This window comes from Misgurnus anguillicaudatus, chromosome 8 (genome assembly GCF_027580225.2).
Source record: "Misgurnus anguillicaudatus chromosome 8, ASM2758022v2, whole genome shotgun sequence".
In the NCBI taxonomy this organism is placed as follows: Eukaryota; Metazoa; Chordata; class Actinopteri; order Cypriniformes; family Cobitidae; genus Misgurnus; species Misgurnus anguillicaudatus.
Genome location: NC_073344.2, coordinates 25,074,766 through 25,087,895, shown reverse-complemented (window position 1 = coordinate 25,087,895; position 13,130 = coordinate 25,074,766). Strand labels below are relative to the sequence as shown.

Sequence of the window (13,130 nt, the reverse complement as noted above, 5' to 3'; positions counted from 1 at the left end):
TTTCAGTCAGTTTGTGACGGTTATATCATGGTACAAAATGTAAAAGAGTAAAAGGAAAACATGCAGGTCATATTTCTGTCGGTAATTTATGACGGCGTGTCTGTGAAGTTTAGTGTTTCTTTTCTCAGAAACGTTCAGGCGGTCAGAAGTGTGAAACACGACTATAAACACACAAACTCTTTTATGGGTCTGTGTGAAGTCGATCACGATTAACACGGCTGTCTGGATATTCTGCAAAGTTAAAGATTGGGAATGACAGGCAACATATGTGAGAAAGAACAGGCTTAAGTTAAAACTAATAAATACTGATCAAATGCAAGACATAAAATAAAGGATACATATACATAATTTAAAAAATTTGGGGGGCATTTTCTGTATATTTTGAAATATATTTTAAAGCATTTATATTTGCATTGTATTGAAAGAAAATGTTACAAACCTTTAAACATAACAGGTTTGAAAATGTTAAAATTAAATATATTTTCAACTGCAGAAATATACTTATTTTATATTTTATACATAGGCTACTTTATACATTTTATACAAACGTTTATACTCTTTTGGCCAGGAAAAATATATTTTTTGCCGTATTGGTTGTAAAATTGAAATATATTTGTTGCCCTGAAATACATTTTGAAATCTATGTTAAGATATGAGGGTTAAAACTAAATATATTTAATTAAGCTTTACTCTCTACAAAATGTATTTGGCACATTTTTTTTCCCGTATGGGTGTTTTTATAGTTTAAAGCTCTGTTTTGAAACCATGCTATTAAATCCTGTATCCTGTAAATATCATTCATATAAATCACTGATACTAATTATTAATATGACATCAGATACACAAATAAATCAGAAGATAAATGTATCTGGATAAACAAAGTGACAGAATTTAACTAAATATTTAACTGCAAAAAATGCTTAAAAATTGAAAACTGCTTAAGGATGTCTGGCAGTACTTTTGAGCGATGACTATAAACAAATCAGTGAGTCAAGCTTCACTGAACCTGTTCAAATGAACTGATTCATTCATATGAATCAGATGTAGATTACTAAAGAGAAAGAGGTTTTAAAGGAGACTATCATTTAGATTTAACTAGGTATCAAATCACCTTTCGACAGCTTTTCTGTAACCTGTCAACTTTAGCCAAATGGTTTAACAAAACGGTCTGTTAGATGTATTATGTGTGTTATTAATGTTTAGATTCACATGTTTAAAGAAGTGACCTCTGAATCTGTTGCGTTTTAGCTTTAAGTCTTGAAAATCATTTCTCATCTCTGGCCGAATGATTTACAGACCATTTCGACGGTGATGTTAGTAAAAGCCGAAGTCTTGGATTTAATAGCAAACAGAAGATTTAGTGATGTGGAACAGATGCTTTAGGTTTGTTTGGAGTGTTCGTGTGAGTTAAAGCCTCGGTGGGTCCGTAGAGAAATGAACCCTGAGCTGTTCTTCATCTGAGCTGATATCTGAAGAATGCAAAACATGTCCTGGTCAGTCATTAGTCAACTGCATTGAGTTTAAGCCACATGATGAGTAAATCTTCCTATAGTGAATAAACGCTTGGCCACGTTCAAACCGTGCCATTTTACATTGTCAATATAAAGTACTGTATATGATAACCTATCACGCATAGCCACGAGGGGGACTGGGTGGGACTTGGCCCCCTCATTTACATGTCCGGCCCCCTTAGATTTCCAATTGCTTAAAATGAAATAAGAAAATGTTGACCAATCAAAATGCTACGCGGTAAAATGCAGCTATTTTCAAACTTGATTGGATTAGCTCATGTCACGCATTGTTGTGCGTAACTTACGCTGTCATCTTTGCATGAGAGTTCATAAAAATTCGGTGACAATGTGCCATCTACATCTTTTATATGTGTATATATATATTTGTTATATAGTTGCCCCCTCATTTTAAGATAGGACCCCCCAAAAATAAAATTTTGGCTACGCCCCTGCTATCACGTCTCCCAAAATGGTTTCAGGAAACAAGTTTCCAATGACTTAAACTTTGAAAAGAGCCGTATGGACTGACCGACTCTTAAGTGCATGTACGTGAGGATGCTATGGACATAATTATAGCAAAACTAACTAAATTTGATAAATACACAGTATGCAAATTTGAAATATTCATCACCCCAAATCAAGTCTTCCTTTTACTTCAGCGCAGATTGGTTGCATTTGTCTCATATGTTATTAAAGAAACACAAGTGTTTACACTTAGTATTTGTCCAAACTACTTTTCAATCTCAAAACACAATCTGTCTCTAACGGTACATTCACACGGGACAGAAGCGTTAACGCTTGACAGAAGGCTTGTCTTATGCGTGGCCAACAGCCAATCACAGTGACCGCTACACCAGGGGCGAAAATTTCATCTAAATGTTGGGGGGGACAATAAACATAAAATTTTTCAAGAACAATTTTTGAAGGGGACACCAATAATACAGGCAAAATTGTACTTGCAAGGAAATGTGTACAGATAGAAAACGTTTCTCTTTCTCTATAAACGGACGCAAATTTAATTTTAATGAATGCAGAGGTGAAAAGAGTAATAAAATATTCCACTTAAGCAAAAGTAAAGTTACTTTAATTATATTTTACTTAAGTAAAAGTAAAGTTACTGGTCTAAAAATCTACTCAAGTAAAAAGTAAGTCATTTTAATTTTAAGAGTAAAAGTTACTTTTTTACAGCGGGGAGAGGTTTCTAGTATAGCCTAGTTCACAAAGGAAGGATATATACATCTCAAACTATGTTTTTAATTGTAAACATCTCTACAATTAAAGTGCAATAACAAAGGTTAATAAAATAAAAAGCTTTTTTAAGAAACATTTGTGGAATTATTTAATGATTTTTACAGGTGAGTTATGCACTTTTGAAGCAAAAATAATATGAGGTCAGCAGCTAGTAAATACAATCACTATAGTAAGGTTGTAATTGATGTATTGCTGGTAACATACATTATGTTATTAAACTATATACATAAATGAGCGTATAATGAGATGAGTGCCATGGCTATACACTATACATCCTTTACACGTTTATTGTATTCTAGCTCCCAGACCTGTGTGTGTACCTGATGTCTTTCAATCTCTCTCTCTCTCTGCAATGTCTAATCATCTGCGCATTCTCGAGGACGTTCTTAACTTGTTTGACTTGACGCAAAGCTGCTAGACCTCGGAAGATAATGCGCATGTATTAAAAACGCGTCGTGCAAATTAGCGGTTAAAACCCGGTCGGCAATTCTCAAACTCCGTACTCAAGAGTAGGGATGGGCATAATTAATCGACGATCGATAATTGATTGTTAAGAATTTCGTCGATTTCGTAATTTGTTATCAATTAATCAAATGCATTTTTTTTATTTTACTCCTGTTTCACAAATACTCCGTATGCAGTGCGTTTGCGTATGTGTGCGGCGAATCCGTCAAGCACTCGTTGCAGTGCGCTGCTGACCGCTTATTCTCCATATAAAACGTTCATGTGATTGACACTTTCTGTGAACACTTTTCCGCATAAACAATAGAACAAAGCATCATTTTTTTTACAAAACAATATATTTTAGATATTATTTGACAGACTAGTAAGTGTGTATTAAGGATGTTTAAAATCTCTAGCCTGGTGGTCAGGATCTGAATGGATCAAATCAGCAGTTTTGCAATGGTTTATTTATCTCCACATATATCATAAATAAAAATAAGCAGAGTAACTTTGCAAGTCTACCCTTCCACATTATATATTTCCTACTATGTATGTATATGATTTCCAAATAATAAACGAGAGTATTCAACGACAAAAAGCGTCTCATATGGAAATAAATCCTCACAATATTATTATTTCTCAAAACTTTATGACAAAAATAAGCAACTGTATTCCTACAGTTATTCAAAGATGCACATTATTCCGCATATCATTTGAATATTATACAAAAGTATTCATATAACGGCACGTTTCATATGGCAAATAAATATCCTCACATTAACATAACAGCATAATGAAATGAATAAACAGACAATGAAACAGGATTGAAATATAAATTGTATTATTATTACCGGAAAAAAGCAATATTACTAAAATAATCTCTGAGGTAAATGCGTCAAAAACGCAGATACCCGCACAATAAGTTGAAATGAGCACTAGAAGTGAAAAAAGCAATATAAGGCCATGTCTAAAAACTTTATATGACAAAAATATATTTAAAATTATAGTTATTCAAAGATGCACACATTATTCCATATTACTCCCGTTTAGGAGCACGTTTGTCTCTGGCCTCGCTCTGTTATGTAATAGATTGACAGGTGCGCATCTCCGTCTTTCAAACATATATAATTTTGTAATTACTACCTTAGGAAAATTAGCCATGATTTTATCATTGTGAAAATGTTTTTTTTTTTTTTGCAGATTAAAAACGATTTGTATTTCCGCAATTTTACTACAAATAACATGGTTATGGTATATTGTGGAGTTGGAGACCATAGTAAATTTGTGTCTACTGTTGTTTTACAACAAATAAAAACTAAAAGACTATGTTAGTATAATTATACAATGGTAAATGGGGCTCACAAAACGCACGCTGTTTCACACATACTCTGTATGCGGAATAAGCCAAGTTAGCGCTGAGGTACCTGTGCATGCCGGTCAGTCTCCTAGGAGCGGGTGTTTTCGGGGGCGGCTGGACTGACGGTCACCATGGGTTGCGGTCCCGTCTGACCCCAAAACATGCTTTTATTTCTCAAAAAAAATCAGTAGACTGGTGCAGAAGTTTTATGCGAGTTACTAAAGTTAGTTATTTTTCACGAGGCTTTAAGTAGCCTAATTTGTTATAGCCTAATGTTAGGAAGGCTAATATCTTGCACTTTCTTCTGGCTTGAATAATTTTGAGTTACATTTTGACAAAACCTTTCAGATCTAAGTATTATTTTTTTGTTTAATTTAATGTTAAACATGAATCTGTTTTTTTTTTTTTTGGAACTAATGAGGTCTCTTTTTAAGAACGCTGGCTCGCAGCTGCAGGTTCCGCTGCTTTAGAGCACCGCACATGCACGCACATATATGTTTGAAACATAGTTTAACTGTCTGCCACAAATTGATCTTGTAATAAAGGTCTCATCGAGGAAAAACACGCTGTATATTTGTATTCATTGCATTTTTTAAGTATAAAAGTTAAATAACAAATTTTATTATAAAAATATTAATGATTAATCGATAGTCGATCGTTAATTCTCCCGACGATCGACAAAGAAAACTTAATCGAATGCCCATCCCTACTCAAGAGCATGAACCCTACCTGAATTAAAAAACAATCGCTTTGCGTCAATGGCCAGGGGTTTCTTTCGTAAGAATTGAATTGAGGGTCTGCATAAGCCCGCGCCTGTCTCGTCCCTCTCCATGGTTCTTTATGCGCGTTCCCCCGCCCATCAATCAATCATCCGACCATGGCGCGTCTTTATCACCTTACTTTTTTATTTATTTTTAATCAGTAACGGATATGATTTAACATGTAGCGAAGTAGCCTACAATACTTTAAACATACTTAAGTAAAAGTAAAGTACAGATTTTAAAAACTACTCAAAGTAAAAGTACACAAAAAAACTCAGTTACAGCAAGGTGAGTAAATGTAATTTGTTACTTTCAGCTCTGCCTCACCTCTGCATGAATGCATAAAATGTTTTCTTGATCGTTTATGCTTCTGTTCTCAGAAAACGAAATATGTTCATGTTTATATGTCAAAATAGTCCAATTTTAAAACATATGAGGATAAACTGATAAGTGATGGGAAACGTTGTATTGTAGGTATATAGCTGATTAACGCGTCGGCTCGGTACACTTCTCTACCACCGGACTGTGTGTCAGTGGTGAGGTAAAAGGGGCGCGGGCAGTGGACCAAACCATTGTGAGGCAAGGGAGGGGGAATCAAAATGTTTAAAACGTTTTTTGTTGTTGCTCCGTTTGCATTTGTATTGTTTCACTTCTTACACAACTATTTTAAGTATTATAAATCATTAAATTATTTTCAATACACATATTTTAATGATATTTTAGGGGGGACAACCCTCAGATAGGGGGGTCCTGTCCCCCCCGACCCCCCCGGGATTTCCGCCCATGCGCTACACATGCTCCGCTCTTCCATTAACCTAATTGGCTGACTCTGCCTGAGTTATTTGAATAAGGCGATCTGATTGGCTGACGCAAGCGTTTCCGCTTGAAAAGTTGAGAAATGTTCAATTTCTGCCGCGAGCAACGACAGTGATGGGGCGCCCGACGGATCCACAATTCAGTTCGGCAACGCATGACGTCACCCATTGAAAGTGAATGGGAAGTGTTAACGCTTACACCACGTGTCAACGGACCATTATTGCGTAATTGATGACGAGCCGTTGAGAAGGTGGTAATGCTGTTATACAGCGGATGTGCTTTATTTTTAAATAATTCAAAGGACCGGAGTTAATTATGCCTCTTATACCACAGTTACCGCAAACATTGCATCTGGTGGTTATTTTAAGTTATACCACGGGTTTGTTAAATGCTGTATTCTGATTGGTTGAGAAATGTTCCATGGGTATACATTATTTTTTGATAACCGCACACCTAACTTTTCAAATGTCTTAAAAATAGGCAACAGAGCAATGTTTGTGGTAACCGGGGTATAAGAGGAATAATTGACTCCGGTCCTTTGAATTATTTAAAAATAATGCACACCCGCGGTGTAATGATACTCCGCCTCGCGTCGTGCCGCATTACCACCTCGGGTGTGCATTATTTTCTTATAATTCAATGGCCCATCATCATTAATTATTCCTTACACATTTGATAGGTCAGGTGTGCGTTTACAGAAAAATAATCAACACCTTTTCTTAACCAATCAGAATGAAGCATTCAACAGCCCTGTGGTATAATAAGCAATAATGCACATGGGTACATGATGCATACAGAAAATACATAGAAAGTACACGCTGTATAAATGCTAGGATTACTATAGCGGTATAATATTCATGTATTCATTCCTTGATATTTTTCAGGCTAATCTGCCCTTACTGCAGAGGGAGCTGTTGCATTGTGCCCGGGCGGCTAAACAAACTCCAGCTCAATATCTTTCTCAACATGAACACCTCCTGCTCAGTACTACAGCACCGTCACCTCCTGACTCGACTGAACTACTGCTGGAGACCAGCGAGAGCTCAAAACGACACAGCCCAAACAGGTACAAACACATCATACACAAACATACACTCCTTCATACTGTATACTCTTACAGTAAAGTACTGAAGCTCTCCAATGATACAATGAATGTAGAAACACATGCCAAAATTCCAGTTTTGATTCCTTTCCCATCAGAAGTAAAGAAAATGGTTTTCACGAGCGACCCCCTGCCACACTCGAACCACCGGCCAAACGAATCTGCACCATTAGCCCCGCCCCCAGACACAGCCCGGCCCATCCCCTCCAGATCCCCGCCCAGATTCACCCGACTCCGCCCCCTCTCCAGCACTACGCCCTGGATGACGTCACCACACCTCACCTGTACAGAGAACCGCACCGTTTACTAGAACTGAGAGAGCTGAAGGACCGACCGCGACTGCCAGGTAAACAACAGCACATCAGATATACACACCTGTTGTGTTTGTGTTGTGTCTGACGTGTGTTGTGTTGTGGTTTTCAGGCACTAACGGCAGCTACCGGGAAGAACCTGTGGACCACAGACTCACGGAGAGAGAATGGGCCGAGGAATGGAGACACTTAGATCATGTAAGACTCAAAAGTCAAGTCAAAGTCAAGTCAAATTCCTTTATTCAGCCATGATGTCATCACAAAAACAAAACAATCACATCCAAAACAAAATAAAAACTTTCAATGCTGAATAGGAGCATGAGAAAGACATAGTTTTATATTTTATGCCCCTTTATTCATTAAACTAATATAACACAAAACAGATAGCTCACTGTTTTTTTTCTTTTATATACTTCCCTAGTTCGAAGCACAATAATACTTCACATCTAATAATTAATAAGTTCATTTTTATCAGACATTAATTCTTATGTTTCACTTTGTTCATATTTCACTAGTACATTTTTTTATACATTTTTTTAAATTGAACAATCGTGTTACATGATTTTTGCAATATGTCCAAAGAGTTCCACAAACTGATCCCAATTACCATAAACTATTTTTGTTTTTGTGAGGTGCGTGAGTATGGTACACAAAAATTGCCTTTTCTTCTATTATTACTATCCGTTATTAAAAGTCACAACACGACTGTATGCATTTACATTTAACCCTTATACTGGCGCTGTCCTGTGAGCGGGACACCTGAGTTTACTTCAATATTTTGCATGTAAATTTTAAACCTTAATGAAAAATTATATATTGTTAGAAAGGTCTAAGAATGTAGTTTTCATATTTCAAAACCTTTTTGCTGTAATAATAATAACGCAGTGACAGTAATTTATTAATTTGTGACAAGAGTATGCAGCAAACCATTGGCACCTAGTGGTCGTTGTTGGTAAAACCAGTGACAGTGTAACACACATTTTTTTGTGATAATTTTATGTATAAAATATATACTTTATTGCATTATTTTTATTTATACATTTAAATTAATTATAATAAAAATTAAATGAATAGAAAAAAAAAAAATTAATTAAATAAAAAAATATTTGTATTTATTATTTTCAGCTCCAGATACTTCTGTGAAAATCTTAAAAACTTCTTCTTTTAAACAAGACCAAGATTAGGCTTCTAGACCAAAACAATTATATTCATTTGAATTTGTACTTCACTTTTTCACCCCCCCCCCCCACCAGCTAAGGGGTTTTAAATGTATGTGTAATATGTCACGATATACAAGTAATACAGGTTTTGATTGCTATTAAAACACCATACGATTATTTTCAGTATTTTTAAATGTCTGGCACCAACATTTATAAACCATTCCAGATTATTACTATATTCACATATTTAAATGTACATAAGATTAACATGGTTAACATGTTTGTCAGAGATGTTAAAGGAGTGTTTCCTGTTCACAGGTGTTAAACTGTATTGTGGATATGGTGGAGAAGACGCGTCGATCTGTGAGCGTCTTGCGGCGCTGTCAGGAGTCCGATCGCGAGGAGCTGAATTACTGGAGGCGACGCTCCGGTCCACACGACGACGGTCGCAAGGCCGGAGCAACGTCGGGAGGCGTCCCATTCGCCAAGACGCACAGCCCGCTGTCCACAGACGCCATCCACACAGGTGAGAATATTTACATTTTTCGTTTTATAAAAAAGTGTGATTATTTTGTCCTTTTAATCTCAGTGTGTTGGGTTGGTGTGCTTCACTGAGCTGCTGCCCCCTTGTGGTGATGATTGTTATTTCCTCAGCACCACAGAGCAGAAATGTTTTTGTGTTTATACACGTGTGTGTGTTTGTTAATGTTGTGTGTGTGTGTGTGTGATTGTGAGCCTGCTGATAGAGCAGGTGTCTTGTATTTGGGTCCAGACTCCTAGAGAACGTCAGAATGTTGTTTTAAAGCCGAGCTCTGGTCGTGTTTCTCACCGCCATCTGTGTCCAAACGCTTCCCAACCCTCAAACCAAACACAGCCCATCAGTTTCTCACATGCATCCCTCTTTACATCTACATTTGCTCATAATAATATGTTTGTGTTTCTCACAGACTCTCAGAGAGAAGTCCCGCCGCGTGCCGGCTCTGGATACGTGCCTGATGAGATCTGGAGAAAAGCCGGTAAGGTGCACCCCATGAAACCTGTTTTTCTCCCGAATACCTTTTTGGTTTTTATTAATCACACTTTCGGTGATAAAAACAAGCTCTGTTAATATCAGACAGAGAATAAATGCACACAGCAGTCCAGAAAAGTAATAAATTAGTCTTTATCATGTGATCTCTGCAGAGGAAGCTGTGAATGAGGTGAAGCGTCAGGCGATGGATGAAGTGCAGAAGGCCGTGGCTGAAGCCGAGCAGAAAGCTTTTGAGATGATCACAGCTGAGCGAGCCAAGATGGAGAAGACCCTCGCTGAAGCCAAAAGAAAAGCAACGGAGGACGCCATACAGGTCATCAATGAACAGGAGGACTCCAGTGAGTGTTGTCTCTCATACACATTAACAAATACACATTAACATGAGTAAACTTTACTCTCTCTCAGACAAACATATTAACATGATTAATGTCAGTCAAAGCCACTGCGTTTGTTTATACTGTAGTATACTTCATTTACTATAGTAAATTGTACAGGGTTCCCACGGGTCCTTGAAATCATTAAAAGTTTGTGAATCTGGGGGAAAAATTCAAGGCCCTGGGAAGTTTTTGAAAATATACATACATAGATACAGGTCATTGAAAGTGCTTGAATTTATTTTATGCAAGAAGTTTTCTGGAAAAAAATCCATATTATTCCTTGTGTAGTGTAGGATAATATCATAAAAATTCTAGAATTTTAAGCACACGTGCTAAACTGTTCACTTTAAATGCTTATATCTTCTGTATGCGACTGTTGATTCATACCAAAATGCTTTTTGCATAGTTGTGTTTGACACATGAACGTCTCGGGTAATGTATGTAACTGAGAAGGGAACAAGACGCTGCGTCTTCCTTGCCATACTTCCTGCATCCCTGTAATGCCGTCTTTGGCAATATTTCAGATAGCGATATACTTCCTGGCTCCCGCGTCAGCCTGTCTTTGTCGTTAAGCCTCACTATTGGTTGAATTTGATATACACATTCAGACGCACTTACTCCTGGAAGCGTCCCCAAAGTGTCACCGCAGTGACGCAGCGTGAGTTCCCTCGAAAGTGAACTGTAACAATGTATCTTAAAAGGTAACACAATGTAACCTTGCTCTCCCTTGAAATGTGTCCCCACATTTAGTCCTTGAATTTGAGGGTATTGAACCTGGAAAGTCCTTGAAAGGTCCTTGAATTTGAAGTTAACTAAGGTGTGGGAATCCTGATTGTAGTATACTATAGTATATTATAGTAATTACTACACTTTAACCCCTAATTCGCAATGCAAACACGTCCTGTAAATGTTTTAGGATTGCTCACACAAAAAGGACCTAGAAACATTGCCGTAACATTCATGGAAAGCATTTTGTGTTTTGTGTGAGGACGTGCGTGTCATCGCAACAAGAAGTTATGGTTCAGTGTGAATCACAGACAAATCCCGGATAAATTTTCCGTATATTTTGCGTAATCTCTGTGAAAGGGCTTATGATAATGTATACCACAATATTTTCTACACTAGGATAGTAGTAAAAACTGAAGTATACTTGAAGATTTACTATGGTAAAGTTAAAAGACACTGTAGTATCTAAGAATCATATAAAAGTTTACCATAGTAAATACTAAAATATACTACAGTATTTTTGTTAGGAGCTTATTGCTTTATAACTTTGTGTCCGTTAAACATTAGCTTACGATGTCTTTCTCGTTCTCAGTGTTGTTGGAACTGCGGACGCAAGGCCAGCGAGACGTGCAGCGGATGCAACGCGGCGCGTTACTGCGGCTCTTTCTGTCAGCACAAAGACTGGGAGCGACACCATCTCATCTGCAGCCCGGGACTTCAGGCTCAGCCCAAATCCATGTCCGCCCTGAGCACCCGGATCCTGGCCAAAGCTCCGGAGAGCAGCCCGCTCCTGAGTCCCAGTCTGGAGAAAACCTCCAACACGTCCAGAGCTTCTACACCGGCAACACCTGCGTCCTCATGCACACCTGACGCCAACGGACACTAACACGATGGACCCGATAAACACTCAGATGTGAAATACTCATGAAAGACACTGGATGTGATAAAACTATGGGAAGGATATCAAGATCACAGAGAGATTGGATGCATGATGTTGTGTTTATGGAACAGTTTACCCAAAAATATAAATTGTGTCATAATTTATCAAAATTGATCTTATTTTCTCACCTTGTTTGGTGTCATATGATCAGTGTTTTTGGGTGAACTGTTTCTTTAACATTATTTCCTGTCGGCCGTCCATCAGCTGCAGTAATAAATGCGACAGACACATGAGGACGTGCTTTGGCGTCGCTTGCTTATTTGCTGCAAGTCTTCTGGTGTTGCAATCTGTTCTCTACACGCACAAACTGTTTTGTGAGCGTGTTTATGTGTACGTGTGCATGCTGGTTTCTGCGTCCATGTGGTTTCTCTCATGTAAATATCAGAGCAATACAATAACAGAAAACCAATGGATTGAAATCACCAAAGCTGTCAATGTGTGACATCTTTACTTTAATGGTTTTTGATAATCAGAGTTGAACCGGATCTTTATGGAAATGTGGCTACCAAACTCTGATCGTATGGGATCGGATTGAATCAAAGTCTGTTTGTACACCAGACAGCTTTTAAAACAGGGACAGGGTTTCCAAAAATATGCTACAAATACAGATTAGTGAAGTAGACTATTAAAAACACTTTAAATCTACCAAACACAAGCAGGTTGTGAATGTGAATGGTTCAGTTTTCTGCTATTTCTGAAATCTCAGGAGCATTGTTTTATGTATATAGTTTTATTTGTTTTCACATTTAGAGTCGAGCAGTCATAGTTTCTTCAATTTACACATCGATGTCTTCTTTGTTTCATACGGTACACTATATGTTGAATTATTTTTTCATTATAAAAGTTGATATGTGTAAAATATAAGTGAGCGAGAGAATCTTTATTTTGTTTCTTTTCAAGAATTCCTTCTGGTATGAAGTAGACATTAAAAAATAAACAGAATTTTACCTTTTTTTGGACTTTGATGGTTGTTTTAACATGCAAAATATCCAAACACTGTTTTGGCCAACAATATTTTCGAATATAATTTTAAATATATGTTAAAATATAAAAAATAGCCTAAAAATGATGTGCTGAAATATTTTTCTGAAATATCATTACAAAAACATTTTTCACACATGGCTATTTTTTTATATTTTAAAATGAAATATATTTTAAAGCATTATTCACGTTGCATTGGAAGAACTTGTATGTTACAAACCTCTAAACATAACGGGGCGGTTTCCCGGACAGGGATTAGACTAGTCCTAGACTTAAACACTTTTAAGAGCTCTCCAAACTGAAAACGACTTGCACTAACATATCTTAAAATACATCAGTGCCCTTTGTTTTACCTCAAAATGC

The 13,130-nt window shown here is 37.0% G+C and overlaps 1 protein-coding gene across 3 annotated transcripts in view; it reads left to right on the top strand.

Moving 5' to 3' along the window:
- cbfa2t2 (CBFA2/RUNX1 partner transcriptional co-repressor 2) overlaps positions 1–12,738 on the top strand; it is a 40,400-nt gene extending 27,662 nt beyond the window's left edge. For 2 of the 3 annotated variants that reach the window (XM_073870532.1, XM_073870534.1), the window contains exons 5-11: positions 7,025–7,206; positions 7,341–7,588; positions 7,666–7,751; positions 9,032–9,239; positions 9,661–9,729; positions 9,896–10,092; positions 11,445–12,738. In XM_073870532.1, coding sequence (XP_073726633.1) covers positions 7,025–7,206; positions 7,341–7,588; positions 7,666–7,751; positions 9,032–9,239; positions 9,661–9,729; positions 9,896–10,092; positions 11,445–11,732 — 1,278 coding nt within the window. In that variant the 3' untranslated portion in view covers positions 11,733–12,738. The remainder of the gene's footprint in view (positions 1–7,024; positions 7,207–7,340; positions 7,589–7,665; positions 7,752–9,031; positions 9,240–9,660; positions 9,730–9,895; positions 10,093–11,444) is intronic. The other variant, XM_073870533.1, reaches the window with a different exon arrangement.
- Positions 12,739–13,130: the final 392 nt, after the last annotated feature.